Here is a 17,752-nt window from a genome sequence, read left to right on the forward strand (position 1 = left end):
TGCTCTCACACTTCAGCCTGGAGGATGTGGCTCGCTCGGTGTTTGCGGTTTGTGCCCGTGTTTCCACTTTGGATTACTTGCCCCATTTGCCCTTTCACCATCCCTGGGATGACAGTTCTCAGTGTTTGTCTAATCTAATGAATGCTCACATTGCTTCACCGGACTGAAGACTTTTCTCCAGGACGCATTAGGATGAACCAATAGAACCCACCATGTAAGAGTGGGATCAATAAGACTCCCGCATTTCTGTTTTATCGTTCAATTAAATTTTATTTCTATAGTGCCAAACACAGCACAGCTATCTGGCAACTTTCCAAAAACTGTGTTGGTTTTTGGTTCAGCCTCCATCAGGATGGAGGTTGTAACTCTTCAAAGGAAACACACAGTCACACGTTCATTCACCCGCTCATCATCCAATGGCTTTTTAAAGCAATATGTGGCCTGTAGCCATGATACAGCCTCCACGAGTTTCTTCTTGTACTTACTGCCTTCTCTCGTCATTTCGGTGACGACTCCGAGTAACCATGACAACAAGAAAGCTGGGTGTAACCTTTGTGATTTAAAGTGTTTGCTCGTGGTCCACATACTCATTGCAGATGACGGTCTGTCATGCTGTGGTGGATATTGTATGTTGTCTGCATTATCTCCAGTGATCATTCAGAGATCAAACATTCCTCAGCTTCAAACGGTCATGATTTAAAGCTTCATGCTCGCACATGAGACGTGATTGTAGGATATGATGGCAGAATGGACATAATGCAAAGTGCAGTGTGGTATTGTGGCACTGGGAGTGAAGTAATGGAAATACTTTGGGATTCTGGAGTGCCATAAGAGAAGTGCAGCAGGAATGTGAGGATAAGGGTGATGCCTTATTCTTTTTAATCTTTGAGTTGGACAATGTTGGACAAAAAATACATATAAGTGGAAGGTAAACCCAGTAATGATCTTTGTAAGAAACACATTTTTAGAAGGTTCTGGGCTGTTCAGAAGAGAAATAGATGGACCTCACTGTTCCATTACTAAACGTTGCAATGGCCTGGTAATAAACTACACACAAAATGCAAGTGTTTACTTTGCAAGGTCATCCTGCAGGCCCACGGGCCACATGTTTGAGACGCTTTGGGATTATTTATTAGCTACCAAGACATGTTGAACAAACATGTGTCAGACTGAGGCTGATTCACACTACTCACTCTGGACAAACTGAAAACACAGTGAAGGTCTGACCAACCACTTGTGTTAGGGCACACACACGCGTCTGTGTGTGTGTGCGCGTTTTTGCGTCCATCCTGTGAGAATCTCACACTGATTTCACACGGACTCGTGAGGATTTATGACAAAAATGGAGGTTCATTTAGGAGAAATACAAAATTTTGAGATTTTCCGTTTAAATCTGCCAGAAATGAATGAAAGTCAGTGTATTGTCCTGATACAAACAGCGTGTGTGTGTGTGTGTGTGTGTGTGTGTGTGTGTGTGTGTGTGTGTGTGTGTGAGTGTGTGTGTGTGAACTTATTGAACCCCATCTGAAAAAATGTGCCAGGCTTGCAGCATCCCTCGGACGTCATGGCAACCTGTGGGGAGGTAGCGGGGGCGGCGCTGCTTGTGTGTGTGTGTGTGTGTGTGTGTGAGTATGTGCGTGCACACTTGCGCGTGAAGCAGTCTGATGTCGGGAGTGTAGTCTGCGCTCGCGTCTGAGCGGGACGATCAGAGCCGTGCGAGCAGCGGCGGAGGAGGCACCGGAGGCGGGCTGCGGGCTGCGGGCTCCTCGGATGTTGCGTCTGAGCATCAGGGCTGCGGTGCGGTGACAGACCACGGGAGGACACACGCGCACGCGCGCACGCACGCAGGCTGAGTGAGAGGAGGGAGAGCAGCACACGGACGAGCACGGGAGATGATCCGCTCCTAGACTATGGCACCGTCGGGCTCGCGTAGTATCAAGCGGGGCTGTAAGAGAGTTCTGTACTGGATCCCGGTGCTGTTCATCGCTCTCATAGTGGCCTGGTCCTACTACGCCTATGTCCTGCAGCTGTGCGTCGGTAAGACTGAGCCGTGTGTCTGATACTATGAGGGGCAAGTGTGTGTGCGTCTGTGTGTGCAGACTGGTTTATGAGTGTGTAGGTTTGAGGAGACATTTGTGTTTCAGCAGATTGAAGACCAGTCTGATGTTTTTATTTTGGTATTTTTTGTTTTGTGGGGTGCATGGCTGCAGAAGACTGGCTGCTTGTTTACGCAGTGTGGACAGTCACATGGCAATAACACTTCAACAGATTGTCTGCATATTCTTTCAGGAAGTACCATATTTTTTCGATTTTTTGGAGGGGATTAGGAAAGAAAAACAAAAGCGTCCTCAGATCACACCATGCCATGAGAGGACTGAGCCTGATTTTATTATCAGTGAGCATTGAGTGATTTTTCATGACACATGCATTATCACAGGATGTGAGAATGGGATTAGAGCATCTGACTGCCCTCCACCACCACCAGCATCACCACCACTCCATCAGGACTATCTTAAAGTCTTACTGTAATAGCTCCAGGCGGGTGTAGCTGCAGAGCTTCATTAGCTGGATTTATATCCTCCACCACAAACACCGCCCGCATTATCTGAAAAACTGGAGCTGTAATGGATTTTGAGTGGGGCTTTTCTCCCTCCCCTCACTTGCCTCTGAACATCAGATGGTGCTGCTGACAGGCAGCCAGCGAGTCTCCTCGGTGAACGGTGAACACACATGTTGACCTGGATATAGAGTAATGACTTCTAGGATGTTTTAGTTGAGTCTCAGCAGCCCCACTCTCGTGCTCCGTTTGGTCGCTTGTCAGACCACGGGGAAAGAAAATCTCCTCCCAAAAGGAGATGGTTTATTGAGACCAAACAGAGGAGAGGGCAAGATGAGGAGGAGGTTGATGTTCTACCTGCAGATGCACATCTTTACACCTGATCAGTGAGTTTAACGCGGTGCAGGAAGTCATGGTGCCGTGTCGGGGAGTTCATCAGAGAGGCCGGCCAGCCTCTGCCCCAGGACGACCCTTTTCTAGAATTATAGGGTCACCTGAGTCTCCTGCAGTGTGTGAAATGCCTTTGATTACTGCAGGCCAAGCGATCACAGTGTTTTTCTAAAAAACCAAAATAGAAATGTGTTGTACCCACTGGAACAAGAGTGAAATTGTGATGCGCTCCGGTCACATGGGCCGGGCGGATGAAAACAGCAGCAGGAGGGCAGGACGGCGTCTGCTCGGGGTCGGCATGCGCTCCTCAGACAGACACAGAGTCAGTTGTGTGAAAGTATTGTCAGCTGATACTTCTCGCTCGTCAGCTCAGTTAATCCCTTTGTCTGCCTTACATAATTCACCCCGAGCAATCTGCGGCTGACCCACTTTTAGCACCAGACACTTTGAACAGTGGCCCCCCTCTTCTCAGGACGCCTCACAACGTGAAGTCAGGCTCCTTGAAATCACCGACTTATTGGAAATATCCTGCAAGGATGCAGAGAGGAGACGTCACAGGACACACACTGTCAGACTCTGGGGCCTTTATGCTGCCAAGGCAGCATGCACACAGTTTCTGGCTGCTTGCCTTGATTCAGCTCCTTGGATCACCTTTTCTCACTTCCATCTGTGTGTGTGTGTGTGTGTGTGTGTGTGTGTGTGTGTGTGTGTGTGTGTGTGTGTGTGTGTGTGTGTGTGTGTGTGTGTGTGTGTGTGTGTGTGCATGTCTGCTGCCACACAGGCAAATTGCTGAAGATGGATGGTTTCTGTATGCTCAACTAATCATTGCTTAGATATCAGGACAAATTCATAGGAGTTTATATTTACGGAGCTTTCGAACAGGTCTCCACCCGTCTCTTTGAGTGCAGGTCTTCAGGTGGGTGTCTGTGAAGGACATGCAGCTTTATACGTGTGTGTACGTGTGTGTGTGGTGTCACACACATGCATAAAGACTGTGCGGGTTGTTCTGCTTTGAATACAGCATCTTAATGCACAGTGAATCCAGGCTGGGGAGGAAAATTGAATCAATCTATGTGATTGAGCATGTTTTATATTGATTTTATGATGTGTGTGTGTGTGTGTGTGTGTGTGTGTGTGTGCGTGCGTGCGTGCGTGCGTGCGTGCGTGCGTGCGTGCGTGCGTGCGTGCGTGCGTGCGTGCGTGTGTGTGTGTGTGTGTGTGGTATTGGAGGCTGGGACAGAGGATTTTATGAGTCAGCATTTTTCATGTTTGCTGATTACTCACAAGATAATTTTCAGTCACAAATATTGACACTTGTTTGGAAGGGTTACTTATAGATCACTTTCATTTACTTTAGATTGTTTTCTAGCTTGATCTATATGTCATGGCCATGTTGTTCTTTTTGGTAGTTTGTTTTTGTTTTTCCATAATGTTTTATGGTTGTTTTGGTTCCATGTCCACACCATGTGGCCGCATGCAGCCACCTTCTGATACTTTATGATGGAATGAAGCTGTAGTCCGATTGTAGTTGTTGTTCCATCCTTTCATGTTTTCATGTGCAGAATCTCTCACCTTGATTGTTTGCACCTTATCTGCTGGTGTGTGTATAAAGGAGACCAGCATGGACAATAAAGCCTGTCCATGCTTTGTTGTTTCCTCTGTTTAGCTCAGCGTCCTCGTCTCTGGTCCGGCGTCTGTCCTCCACGGCTCCAGTCTAGTTCCTGTCTGGTCTTGCCACGTTATCCATCATTTCTCTCTGCCTGTTTATTTTCATTTGAACCTAATCTGGATCAGGATCCTCATTCCATGATCGCAGACTCTGTTTAGCTTTATAGCTTTGGCAAATGGTAAAAACAAGATTTTTCACATTTAAGATGCTCCAGTTTGAAATATTGGCGTTGACTCCAAAAAGTCATAGTTGAAATCACCATAAGTTTTCGAGTATAGTTCAAGCGTTTAAGAGAAAAAATAATTTCCCATCTTCCCTCCATGTTAACTTGCAGATTTTCTGATGTTTTTCACGTTTTATTCATCACAGGCCTGACTCTGTATTTCAAATTCTCATTTTCCAGAATCCATTGAGGACACAGGGGAGAAGGGTGAGTGATTTCTGATGCTGATCAAGAGGAATCATGTCTGCGACTGCTCAGCATCTGTTCTATGTTAAGGCCCCCATCAAAACACTACGACCGGCTTCTATCAGCTGGAAGTGTGTCATGAGATTTTTCTCATTACCTTCAGATTTGTTGTTTTTTATTCAGTCTGCTTTCTACATCCACAGAGTGGAGAAGGACGCGCTTTCATTTTTCTTCCCGAGTCACCGGCTTGTCCAAAACCACTCAGGCTAATGGCATGAACCCTTCAACCTCAGTTTTTATTTTTTTTTTTTCAATGGATTTGGGTGTTAAATTAGTGATGCTAATCAAAAGTGTTAAATCCACTAAACATGCTGCTGATTGGGAGAGTGCTGCTTTATATAGTAAGACACAACTTCCTCTCACATTCAAGGTCCTTTTTATATTAGTGTATATCACAAATTAACATCAATTTCTCCACTAACAAAGCGACTCAATAAGATTTTAGCCTGTTCAGTTTCCTAAAAGGTTGATTGTAAGTATTTGGTGTATGTCTACATTAAATTGTGTTCATTATTGAAAGTGGTGTTTGGCACCACTGTACGGTAAGAATCTCAAGCTTATAAAGCAAAGCTCCACGTCCTCTATATCTCCGTCTATGTGTGTGACTCAAGTAGAAATAAACTCTATGTACAATGTATACTTGTCAGGTCAAATATTATTTAAAATAAAAGATGTGAACCACGATACCTAAAAATCATTATTTTATTAATTACATATGGGCTACATTTATGGTAGGAAGCATGCAACATTTACACAGATCCAGTTTTTCTGTGACAAAAACACAAAATCTTGATAAAAAAATGTTATGATCCTGATTTGAAGGTTGGGAAATAATATCTAATGTATATTATAACATGTCACATGATATACTTGACAAGTCGGTAAAAAGGGATAGTAAATGAAATAAAAGGAAATTAGTGGGAAGGCATGCATTTATCACAAGAGATAACGGGAGTCGTCTTTCATTCAGACTATTATTTTCAATGAATCTTGTCCCATTTTATTCTGTCAGATTTTGTTCTTTTGTCATTTTTTATTTTTAGTCCACCTTTGCTGTTATGTAATTTGTTTGACCTAAATATAAAGTGAAGTGTGACCTGATGGCGTTTTAACTCCACCTACAATTAGTATGGTTATTGTGAAATGTATATGTTTAATATTTTTACTTTTCATTTAATTGATCGGCAATAATATTCAGGTCTGAGTTAGAAATACAGGTGAGAGTGAAAGAATTTGATAGAAGGACAAACGCCCCATTTACACGACAACGTTTCAAGTGAAAACGAATAATTTATACATGTCCGTTTCAGAAAAAATGTCACGTTTACATGGCAACATTGCAACGTTTAGGAAACGATGTCTACGTACATGGAAACACCTAGATAGATAGATAGATAGATAGATAGATAGATAGATAGATAGATAGATAGATAGATAGATAGAGCGACAGAGAGGCTGTGTGGCAAAAGTGCTAATCGAGTGTTGTGCATTTTCAAAATCTGCATAGTCATGGTTGGGCAAAGTGCTGTTACACAAATTTGATGTGTTAGGACAACTGTGAATCAGTCCGTACAAATAAAAGACGCCATTGCTGCTCTGATGCTCGAGGGTTGGGCTCCTTCGTAGGAATGAATTTCACCCCAGCAGTTAATCTTTATCTATATAACTTTGTTGTTTACTAAAAAAATCCAGTGACATTAGTGAGACTCAGTGAAGCATCAAACTGTCAATAAGAGACTGATGACAAACTGTTTATCTGCTTGCAGTGGTGTACTTGCTGGTGTACCATGTGGTCTTCATCATGTTTGTGTGGGCGTACTGGCAAACCATCTTCACCAGGCCCCTGAACCCCCTGAAGGAGGTGAGTGTGTCTGACGCTGATGCAGTGGTAGTCAGCCGGGGTGATGTGTCACTGAGGGAAGTGGAGATGTGGGTTACAGCTTCCCCGCGTGATCGAATGCTGCATTTAGACTGATAATACTTTCCAGCGGCTGCGCCCGGAGCTGCAGCTCTAATGGCTCTGATCCTGACCGGAGCACTTCTGCTCTGCAGGGTAAAAACACATGCATGCATCTCAGAGAGAGCTGCACTTGCATTTCAATTTCCACCCGGATGAAGTGCAGGCAGTGATCAGCACGTCTGAAATCTTCCTTCGTGAGACGGGATTCGTTGGATCACTTGGGGAGTTTGGATATTGCAATAAAAGTCAAATTTGTTATGCGCTGTGCTGTTTGTGATCATCGCTGTTATTTGTTTCCAGTGTTCAATCATAAATCGCCTCAGCGGCTGAAAGTAATATCGCAGCTCTGTGCTGCTTTGCTCCCATTTGCCTGCTGGGGCAGAAAGAGTCCAAACAAATGGGGAAAAAACAGACAGAGACACCCTCCACCGGCGACAGACATCCCTGCATTACTGATTCCTCGCACAGCGCAAAGCTTATCTGGCACAATAATTGAATCTGTAGTGACGATTACAACGACACGGCTCTGATCACGGATTGAGCCGTCGATAAATCACAGTTGTTGCTTGTCTTTCCCGCCCGACATAGTTCCACCTGTCCCACTCTGACAAGGAGCTGCTGGAGCGTGAAGACCGAGGGGAGTCCCAGCAGGAGATCCTGAGGAGGATAGCCAGGGATCTGCCCATCTACACCCGCACCAACTCTGGAGGTACAGACCAGCGCCGGACACAGAGCTGCTGAAGCAGAACAGCTGGAAGGGTCTGGACCGGGGTTTTCTAAACTGTGAGCGGAGGAGTCCAGCTCTCATCACACACGGGCTCTGTCTCACGCCAGACTTCCTAATGCCCTTCTTCTAGAGCACTTTATCTGTACTCAGGTTTGGAGTCAATCCCAGCTCAGAGCATGGAAACTGTGTACAGTGGGGCTGATGGTTTCCACTGAAAAGTAAATTTACCTTAAATGAATCTGTGAAATCAGCAATAAAAATTCAAGTTTGTAGCTTTACACAAATATATCTAATATTGAAGACAAAAATATTTGTTTAAAATACAAGAGACTCTTCTTATTTGGGGGGGGGGGGGCGGTGGGCATGAATAATTTAAGTTATGTGAGCCGATCTTTCAAAATTTATCTGCACAACAAAAAACAATCTTATCTTTATTGTTTTTCATTCAGTAGTTCAAAAAAACCAAATATTACAATACCCATAAGTCATCAGTGTTCCCAAGTGCCACAGACTGATAGAGTGAAGATTTACAAAGAGGCAGAGGAGATTTCTTTATTAGTGGAAGATAAACTACAAAAATACACTTCAGTTTATACAGATGATCTAAGAATCCCCAGACAGGAAAAACACTAAGTTCACTTTACTTGGATTTTGTGTTTCATGTTAACAAAAAAACAAGTAAGTAATTTAAACAAAGAACAACTTTGCTTGATCAACATAAAATAATTAAGCAACATTTAAAAAAAATTTTTTTTAAGTAGATCGAGTAGAATATTATTATCAGTGCACTTAATTTGAAATATCGGGTAAGTCAATGCAGAACCGTTAGTCTCGTGGTTGTGTACTTTTTTTTATCCACTTTAGTTTTGAAAATACCTGTTTGGATGAAAACGATTGATTTAAACTGTTGTGATGAAGTCACATTGGGGGGAAAGCATCCCTTTGGCTGCCAGATTTTTTCTGCTGCCGCTGCACACCCCACTCCAACTGCCGGTTGAAAAACCGCTGGTCCAGACTGACGGAGGGTCTTTGCGAGCCCCTTCTCCGCCTCCTTGTTAGTGCGTGGTGGGGAGCGAGCAGGGAGCTGACGGCGGTGTGATTGAATTGACTGTGTCTCCTCAGCAATCCGTTTCTGTGACCGCTGCCAGCTGCTGAAGCCTGATCGATGTCACCATTGTTCAGTCTGCGATAAGTATGGCTCTCTGCTCACGCACCTATAGAGAACAGACCACACGCCATATTGCTTTCTGGCAGGCGGAGTAAGATTCAATTACACTGACGTCTGACCCCGCTGCCTTACAGATGCATCCTGAAGATGGATCACCACTGCCCCTGGTATGTAGTCACACTCTTTTATTAAACAGGCAATTTGATTCCAAACAAACGCTCGTGACGCCGCGTCAGTGCCGCACTGAACTCACATGCCGTTTTTCTTTGATCAGTAAAACTGGATTCAGCCTTTGTGGCTTTGTAATTCAGTGTGCTCCTCAAGTGTAGGATTGAAATAAGTACATATATACTTACGTTTTGTATCCTTTAATCATTGTCACAGGGTGAACAACTGCGTGGGATTCTCCAACTACAAGTACTTCATGCTGTTCCTGGCATACTCGCTACTTTACTGCCTTTTTATAACTGCTACAGATCTTCAGTACTTCATTAAGTTTTGGACAGTAAGTACTGCCTCCGTATCACAACACGTAGCTTTGATTATGGGGGGGCGAATTTTTCTGAAACTGTCCAGTTAGGACATCCTATCTTCATTCACGTGTGGCTTTTCCTTTCTTTCTTTTATCTGTTTGCTGTTTGATTTTGACTTTTAAGGCCGGAGGTAAAGCACATTTCCGTCTGAAAGAATACCTGGTACGAGCCAACCAGCTGCCGGCTGAAATAGAAACAATCCTCTTGTGTAGTGTAGTTCGTCAAAGCCACTCAGATGTCTCCCCGTAGACCAGCGTTTTGCCTTCATGTGCATTCTGTGCTTGTGTCGCTGTGCTAACGTGCTGTTTCTCCCTTCAGAAAGGCCTCCCAGACACCCAGGCCAAGTTCCACATCCTCTTCCTCTTCTTCTCGGCCTCCATGTTCTCCGTCAGCCTGGCTTCACTTTTCATCTATCACTGCTGGCTCGTCTGCAAGAACAGATCCACCCTCGGTGGGTGCTGCACTTTGTGCTCCGGTTCTTGTTTTGCAGGCCTTGATTAAGGCCAGAATGTCTTGTGGCGTCTGAACGAACTAGTGTTGCAGATTTCTTTAGGGTTCAGATTTGGTGTTCGGTGGAAGGCTGCAGAATGTGTGTGTGTGTGTGTGTATGTGCAGTCTCAGTTGAGTTCTCTTCTCCTCTGTGGATCCCGGCCGTTTGCTCACACTCTATTTACACAGTTGTTGCCGTTGGACTAATGATGAAGGATGTTTCCTTGCAGTTTTCCCGATGTCACTCACCATTCCTCGACTTGATGAGGCTCTCCGGACCGATCTCAGGCGGAGCCGTTTCTCATTATGTGTGCACAGTGGCACACTTTGTCTTAGTGCACAGAGGAGAGTGGATTATCCAGAGGAGTGCGCTACAGTGCAATGCAAAGACACATGGCTGAGAGCAGTAAGCAGCTTAGTAACAGACACTGATATAGTGCTTTGAAGGAGGAGTCACACCTGGTGAAACAGTTGGGGATCTACATTTCCGGCACAACAATAGACACTTTCATTCAGGGTTGTTTCATTGATGCCGCAGTGCAGCGGGAACGGCTCCCACATTGGTCTGTTGTCTCAATGAGCTCTTGTTATCAGTCTGAGTAACAGATTATATAAAGACCGAGGAGGGAGTGCTGTATTTACTCTTATTCTCTGTGTTTGTCGTTTCAGAGGCCGTGCGCGCTCCGGTGTTTCGCCATGGCACAGATAAGAACGGGTTCAGTTTGGGCTTCAGCAAGAACTTTCGCCAGGTCTTTGGTGATGAGGTGAAATACTGGCCCGTTCCCATTTTCTCCAGGTAAGATCCCCTGACAACAAGCATTCAAACCTACGGAGTCAAACTCATTCCAGTCTAATTTGATCTCAGGTGGGCTGGACACGTAAACCATAAAGCATAATAATCTATAAATGACCACAACAAAATTAATCCACAAACTCTACAAGTTTGAAAATGAAGTTTCCCAGGACAGAAGATTTTCTGTATTCTGTATAGCTTTGATGCTAACTGCTAGTATTAAGGTGGGCAGTAACAAACTCTTTGCTGCCACCTGCTGGTCAGTTCAGGTCTCAGCGTTCTTCCTGTGAAACAGTGCAACCCTCACTGAACTAATTAGAAACTGCAGTTTCTCCAATATTTGTCGTGTTTACACTTTGTAAAGCCATCCTGAAGGCTGTATTGGGCCTTTCTGCAGGCTGGCTGAGACTTAAAGGTCTCTTGTTTGACTTTCCTGGCAAAGATACGGAGGTGGGACACATAACGATGTCCATTAAATAGACAATTTGTAAATGCTCTCAAGTGCAAGATGAGACCTCATCCTCATTTTATTAACAGGAGGAAATCAGAGGGAATTAGTGTGTAAATTTATGTTTAGAAAATAGGATTTTTGATTTTTCGATGGAGCTGAAACGTAAATGTGAAAAATTGAAAAAGTGTGAGTTTCACCTTATGAAGACTTTAAAGGAATAACGTTCTGTAAGTATGGACCAAATGAAAGAGTATTACGATATTAAACACAGTGTCATATAGTGTGAGCAAACTACAAAAACATTATTCAAAGTTTGAGGAAGTCTGACGGTAAACACCCTCTGAAGTGTTTTTAATGATGCACAACTGTACAATGTACCTGCTACATGATCCGTACAAGTACAGCCATCTGTTAACCTGTTGAAATTTCAAGAAACAGAGTTTATGGGTTTGTAAAACAGCCACCGTGCGCTGATAAAATCTGATTGAAAAGTCGGAGCTGTTTTTTTCACCTTTCTACTGCCAACTTGAACAAAAGCATTAAAATCCTTGTCCTCTATGTGCTCATTACTGCACAGTGATGCCACTGACATGTTTACTTCTGCAGAGTCATTTAATTTATCTGTATGTTAATGGAGGACTGTCCATCCCCCGCTCTATCAAAGTCATTATTCTGCTGTGTGCATGTTGTGTTGAAACAGACACTGGAGCTTTTTAAAGCCTCTGCAAATATCATTGTATTTATGATAAATATTGAAGGTGAAATATTCCCCCCCCAAAAAAAAGATTGTCCCACAACATCAGATTTCAACACAACATGTCAAAGTGAGTGATGAATGAATGAACTCGCAAGAGAAAATAAAAGGTTCAAAAGATGGAGGGCGTCCCAGCCGACAGGCAGCAGCGTCCCCACAGAGGATCAGTGATGATGAACATGATGAACTTTCTGCTGAATTATTAAATAATCAACAGATCCTTTGTTTCTGAATTGAGTGAAATGTAATTTTTAATGAGTCTAATGAAGCAGATTCGGCTCACTGCAAAACAATTAGATCCAATGAAAGCTGTTCTTAAATTGAACTATTTAAAAAGCCGTGAGGAAAATAACCAGAAAATAACTGGCATTGAGCATCTGATATGACAGGAGCCTTTAGATGACGCCAGGACGAGCCGTGTCAGCTGTTGGGCAATAAAAAGATTAGATGCTTTAATCTGAAAAGTAAAGATTAAGTTTTTATATGTAATCTGCAACTGCAGCAACTGTTCCACTAATGCCTTTGTACTTAATCTTATTTTCATGGATTTAGTTAATCTTCATTACACTTAAAATAGCTTCTGTACTTCGTCTGGTTTTTTTTTGTGTTTTTTTTTTAATGAAATCATTTGTAATGTCGTATTTTCCCTCATTAGATAAAATATTACAGATGTTGAATGGATGGATCACCTCTAAAAAATTAAAAGGAAAAGTCTCTGCGACCCCTAGATTTTTTGCCGCACAAGAAACATGTGAAAATATTGACTCTTCCATTAGGAGGTTTCAGCAGTCTTCATTAACCACACTTTCTTATAGATTATTAATCTATTTCCCTTTATAATCTCCCCAAAAATGATTTATTCACAGTTGCTGTCTGTCTTTTTCCTGGCGCTTTAGTCTAGGTGATGGCTGCTCATTCCCCACCTGCCTGGTAAATCTTGACCCCGAGCAGCCTTCATCACCCACAGGCTCCAACCCTGCCAACAAGGGGTGAGTAACGACAGGAGCACACGGATCTATTACTAATGCAAACGACTCAGGGACTGCATAGAAACATGAGTCTGCGCCGCTACAAGTCCACCTCTGCTTGTATATCACCTCATAGAAATGTACAATATACAGCAGTACAGTAAAAGTGATCCTCTACAATAATACTAAATATGTGAAAATGTCAATCTGTCAAAAGAATAAATAAGAATATATATATAATAGTGTGTGTGTGTGTGTGTGTGTGTGTGTGTGTGTGTGTGTGTGTGTGTGTGTGTGTGTGTGTGTGTGTGTGTGTGTGTGTGTGTGTGTGTGTGTGTGTGTGTGTGTGTGTGTGTGTGTGTGTGTGTGTGTGTGTGTGTGTGTGTGTGTGTGTGTGTGTGTGTGTGCAGTGCACTAGAGGGTCGCCAGTTCCCTTCCAAACCTCTTCGAGAGAGCCAGAGTCGGCTGCTCACCAGCACCCCCTCCTGGTCAGAGAGTGACAGTGGAACGGACAAAGACAAGAAGGGCAAGTTTTTCTTCTGATAATTATAATTTTTCACTCCAGAAGCGAACCGCCTCAAAACAAAACAGAAGTAAAACCTCTCCCCATTCATCTTCTTCTCCTGTGTGTTTGTTCAGGTGCCAGTAACCCTGCGATCACCATAGAAAATGAAGCGTAAACAGAATTTCAGCCGAAACCAGAAAAAGTAAGTTGTCAGTCGTGCGCAAACCATCCACAGGAGATTGAATGAAAACACGTTTTTGAGAGCCTGTACGATGTGTTTGAACCTGCAGGTTATGTGCTGCTCCCTCCTCGGTGTCCGTGCCTATCAGAACATGACAGTCTGACATGACATGAGATCACACACAACCCAGATAAATCACTAACATTATCAGCTGTCACTGTCATGGGACACGCGACCCACCGCGGCACGAACGGAGCGGATCCAAAGCAAAACTGCATTCCAGTGATCTGAGTTTCTTTTGAATAAGCACAGAGCAGCAGAGGGGACGAGCAGCAGCCGTTTTGCACTTTGAATCAGCCCGAGCTGCTTTTGTATGCCACAGTGCGCTCTCCGACTTCCCTGCAAGTTTGTTTGCCTCCTCTTCGTTTCATGGCGAGGCACGTGATACGTAGGCGCTGTTAGAAGTTTTGCCAAATGTTTGCACACAGAGCGTAGATTAGTGGAGATGTTGACGTGCTGTAAACGACATTCCCTCTTGGCCTTTTCTGTTGACTCCTGTGAATTTCTGTTCTTTTGTGGGAAAACGTTTCCAGCCACGGGAACAAACGATGCATGCTTTCGTCTCAGGATGTCGACACACCTCGTTGTAGTGAATCGATCCACGACGCGTGGTCTCCTGAAAAGAACAACAAAATGTATTTAGTATTTACATCCAAATAAGGGCTTTTCTGACTATTTATAGCATGAGTGAGGATGTTACGGTTTTACATCTAAAAGTGAGTGGTGCTCAGTGTGAACCTGCCCCTGCCAACATATTTGATAGCAGATCGGGGAAAAAATAAATAAAAAAAATAAAAAAATCTGCTGGCCAAAAGCTTTAACTGCTTCTCCTTGGGGAGCCGGTGTTGTGCCGAGTTTTGCGTGATTGCCAAATTTCACCCTCGTGGGAATGACGCTGAAGTTTAAGCTCATGAAACTGGTTGTAAAGTTGTAAAAGTTCCTTTTCCCAGATGGAAGCATTACAGTTGTCTCGGAGTTTGGAATTCTTTTAGTTTTGCAGAGAAAATAAAAGGCGTGAAGACGGTTCAGTTCCCAACATGGCTGCATGCAGTGTTACACGTGAGCATCAGTGGTGTGTTGTTGTTGTTTTAGCACGTGCCACAGTGTTGCCTCTGAAAAAGAAGTTACGCCGCTTTTGCGAATGAAATGTGGTGGGTTCTTTTTTTAATGTATACTCAGAAAGAGCCTGAACAACAGCAGATTAAGTGGATGCATCTTTATTGTTTGTTGACTTGAGATGAACTGAAGAATCTCTGTCACGACGAGTGAGACATTTTGAGCTCCGAGGCAACTGGAAATCTGCAAAATAACAAGAATTAAAAAAAATAGAATTAAAAAAAAGCAGGTATGATGTGATGCTGGTAAAGCTAAGGCTATTTTACTGTGAGTTTTGTTATAAGCGTCACTATGAAACACTTTTTCTCATGTTGATGCATAAATACTGTCACGTTACGTGAAATTCAGATTACTTCACTAACTGTGTTACATCGTACTTGCAGTAGATGTGGGGATGTTTTCTGTAAAGGAACTGCAAATATCTTCAACTCCAAACACCTGCTGACCAATACGTCCCCTCATTTTATGGATGGACACGCACTTTGGAATAAAGTTTGACATAATTTGCTATAAAAATGTATATAAAATCTTTTTTTTCTTCTGAATTGAAAAGATGGAAATTATGGCGTTAATGAAGTAACAAAACTTGGCATAAACGAATAAACCAGTATTTTGAAATCTAAACTGTGTTAAAATAATAAAAGTCAATTTGGATCATGACGCTCGCAAAAAAGACAAATCGTAATGAAATTGTAATGAAAATTTGAGCTATTAGTTTAACATGAGGAGCTAAATGAGTAATTCAAGTGAATCTCGTTGAATTATTCTACATAGACCTTATGTGATCATTTTTATCTTAAAGCACGTTTACTTTTTCAATATTTAAGGAATAATTGCAATCAGCATTGGGTTAAAATTATTTCTTTTTAAACTTCCTCTGTGCATCACTATCTTTGGACAAGCAGGTGCAGCATGACGCCAGTAGCCACGTCTAAAATAAAGGCTCGCCACAAAATCTACAGAATCAGTATCGGTGTGCGACACCCATAAAATGAGGTTCTGATGCAGTTTTCATGCCTTGATGTTGTTCAGAAGAAAATAACTGATCTTGTCACGCCTCCATAAATCAATAAATAAAATCCTGAAACCCTACGTTTTTCGTAAGTACAATATATAAATTCTTTGCTGAATTTAAATCAATAAAACTTTAACAAACTAGGTAAATAAGACAGTTGTGATACTCATGCGATGTGCTGCTGATTAATCTACTAAAGTTCTCCAAACTGCACCGGTCTGTTTCGTCCCGCAGTACTGGTTTGTACCACAAGGTGGTGTATTGAATTGTATTGTCACTGTAATATCATCAACGGAAAATTAAGAACTACAACAATGCTTGAAGCGTTTGGATTCCACACAGTTATGTTTTTCTACATTATAAGAAGGATTACATTATTTCGCAGCTGGATCAATACAATTATCAAAAAATACGAGGCGAAGAACCAAAACTGGACAAAATACATCTGAATAGACGTGCAGCGACTCAATACTGCAACCCAAAGTACAGCAGAGGCGTGACTTAAATTTCACTAGCCGCCGTTCAAGTGGATGCAGTATGCTGTACAGTATGTAGTGGTCCTGATTAAATCTCTGTATGTTCCCACGAGAAGGTTTGGATTCTATCGGCATGACAACGGCACCCCGGGCCAATGAAAAATATATAGAAAAAAAAACAAACTAATAATCATAATAAAAAGAAGCCTATGTGTGATACTGCTGAAGATGTGTGCGCTGTTAAATTAAAAAGCAGATATTGTCGAGTGTTTTTTTTTTTAAATCTCATATTACGTTGTGGATGTACTGCAAAAAAAAAAAAAAAGAAAAGAAGAAAAAAAAGATGGAAATTTGCTTTCCAGCTGCTTTGTACAATCTATTTTCACTGTTGAGGCTGGAAACGATGAAACCATCATCTCTGAGTAATGAAAACAATGTATGTTTGTCTTGAAACAGCTTCATGGTGGCAGTCTTGTAAATCTCTATTTTTCTATTCTTTCTGTCTGACTCTTGAGACGACCTGGATGTGAGAGGCAATGTACTGTACAGTTGTGATGCCTTATGAAAATAAAACGAGCTTACCTTTAGTCGTCTCTTTTTGCGGATACTGGGAGAGGTTATTGGGAGCCGTAGAACCGTGTGCAGCACGATGTGCAGGGGTCAACCCTGTCGCCTCACACTGGGTTTCCACAAACACAAGCTCCAGACCAGTGTAGATAACAACCTGTGACCTCATGGCAACTCAATACATTTATGCGGCCAGACTGACAACCCAGCAACATTCTGATAACTCTTTTTCAAAATATAAATACGATTTTACATAAAGAAGTAACAATAAGAATCATGTGCAAATAACTGTTGAGAAAATGTCCTGTCAGTGTGTATTTAAAAAAAAACTACTTTATTATTGCTGAAAATCCAGATTCATGATGGAGTATAACAGACGTATAACACAGACAAACGAAAGAGAAAATGTAGAGAAACAAAAGAAAGTACCTGCAGCCATTAATTAAAAAGACAAAAATGCATTATTTGTGCAGTTTGCTCAATGATGACATAGTCACCATATTCCTTCACTAAGTATAAATACTATGCAGCAATCTCTCTCAATTATAGTAGTGCCCCCCGCACCATTTCATTACACTATTGAATAATTATCCCATTTATAATGGCTAAAATGATTGTGTCATTATTACATTATTGGTTGCTCCACTTTGCTCTCAAGTAACAATAAATTGCCTCCAGTTAATTAAATCAGTCACACAGTGAGTACAGAACTATAGAGATACATGGAGGAAATTAATCTGCAACAACCAATAACGTGATCATTTTGGCTGTTTTTGAATGTAATAAATAAATAATATAATAATGATGCCATAAAATAGCGGAATATCGTTACAGCCATGACTAAGACTGTTGTAGTGAATATGATGGCTCTTTAATACACTTTCTGATGAGCAAGAAAAATACA

General features: G+C 42.3%; 1 protein-coding gene across 2 annotated transcripts; it reads left to right on the forward strand.

Annotated features, from left to right (window-relative positions):
* The first annotated feature begins 1,605 nt into the window (after positions 1-1,605).
* zdhhc2 (zDHHC palmitoyltransferase 2) lies at positions 1,606-15,851 on the forward strand. Of its 2 annotated transcripts, XM_080465433.1 has the most exons (14): positions 1,678-2,037; positions 5,020-5,046; positions 6,852-6,946; positions 7,634-7,754; positions 8,895-8,964; positions 9,075-9,107; positions 9,325-9,445; positions 9,597-9,635; positions 9,792-9,924; positions 10,632-10,758; positions 12,857-12,949; positions 13,339-13,454; positions 13,568-13,635; positions 13,724-15,851. In XM_080465433.1, exons 1-13 carry the CDS (start codon positions 1,911-1,913, stop codon positions 13,606-13,608), a joined length of 1,143 nt encoding a protein of 380 aa, XP_080321559.1. In that variant the 5' UTR covers positions 1,678-1,910; the 3' UTR covers positions 13,609-13,635; positions 13,724-15,851. The 2 variants fall into 2 exon arrangements, with proteins under 2 accessions (XP_080321560.1, XP_080321559.1); XM_080465434.1 differs by lacking the exon at positions 9,597-9,635 and having other exon boundaries at positions 1,606-2,037; positions 13,724-15,457.
* Positions 15,852-17,752: the final 1,901 nt, after the last annotated feature.

The sequence above is a fragment of the Lipophrys pholis genome (genome assembly GCF_963383615.2).
Source record: "Lipophrys pholis genome assembly, chromosome: 6".
NCBI lineage: Eukaryota > Metazoa > Chordata > Actinopteri > Blenniiformes > Blenniidae > Lipophrys > Lipophrys pholis.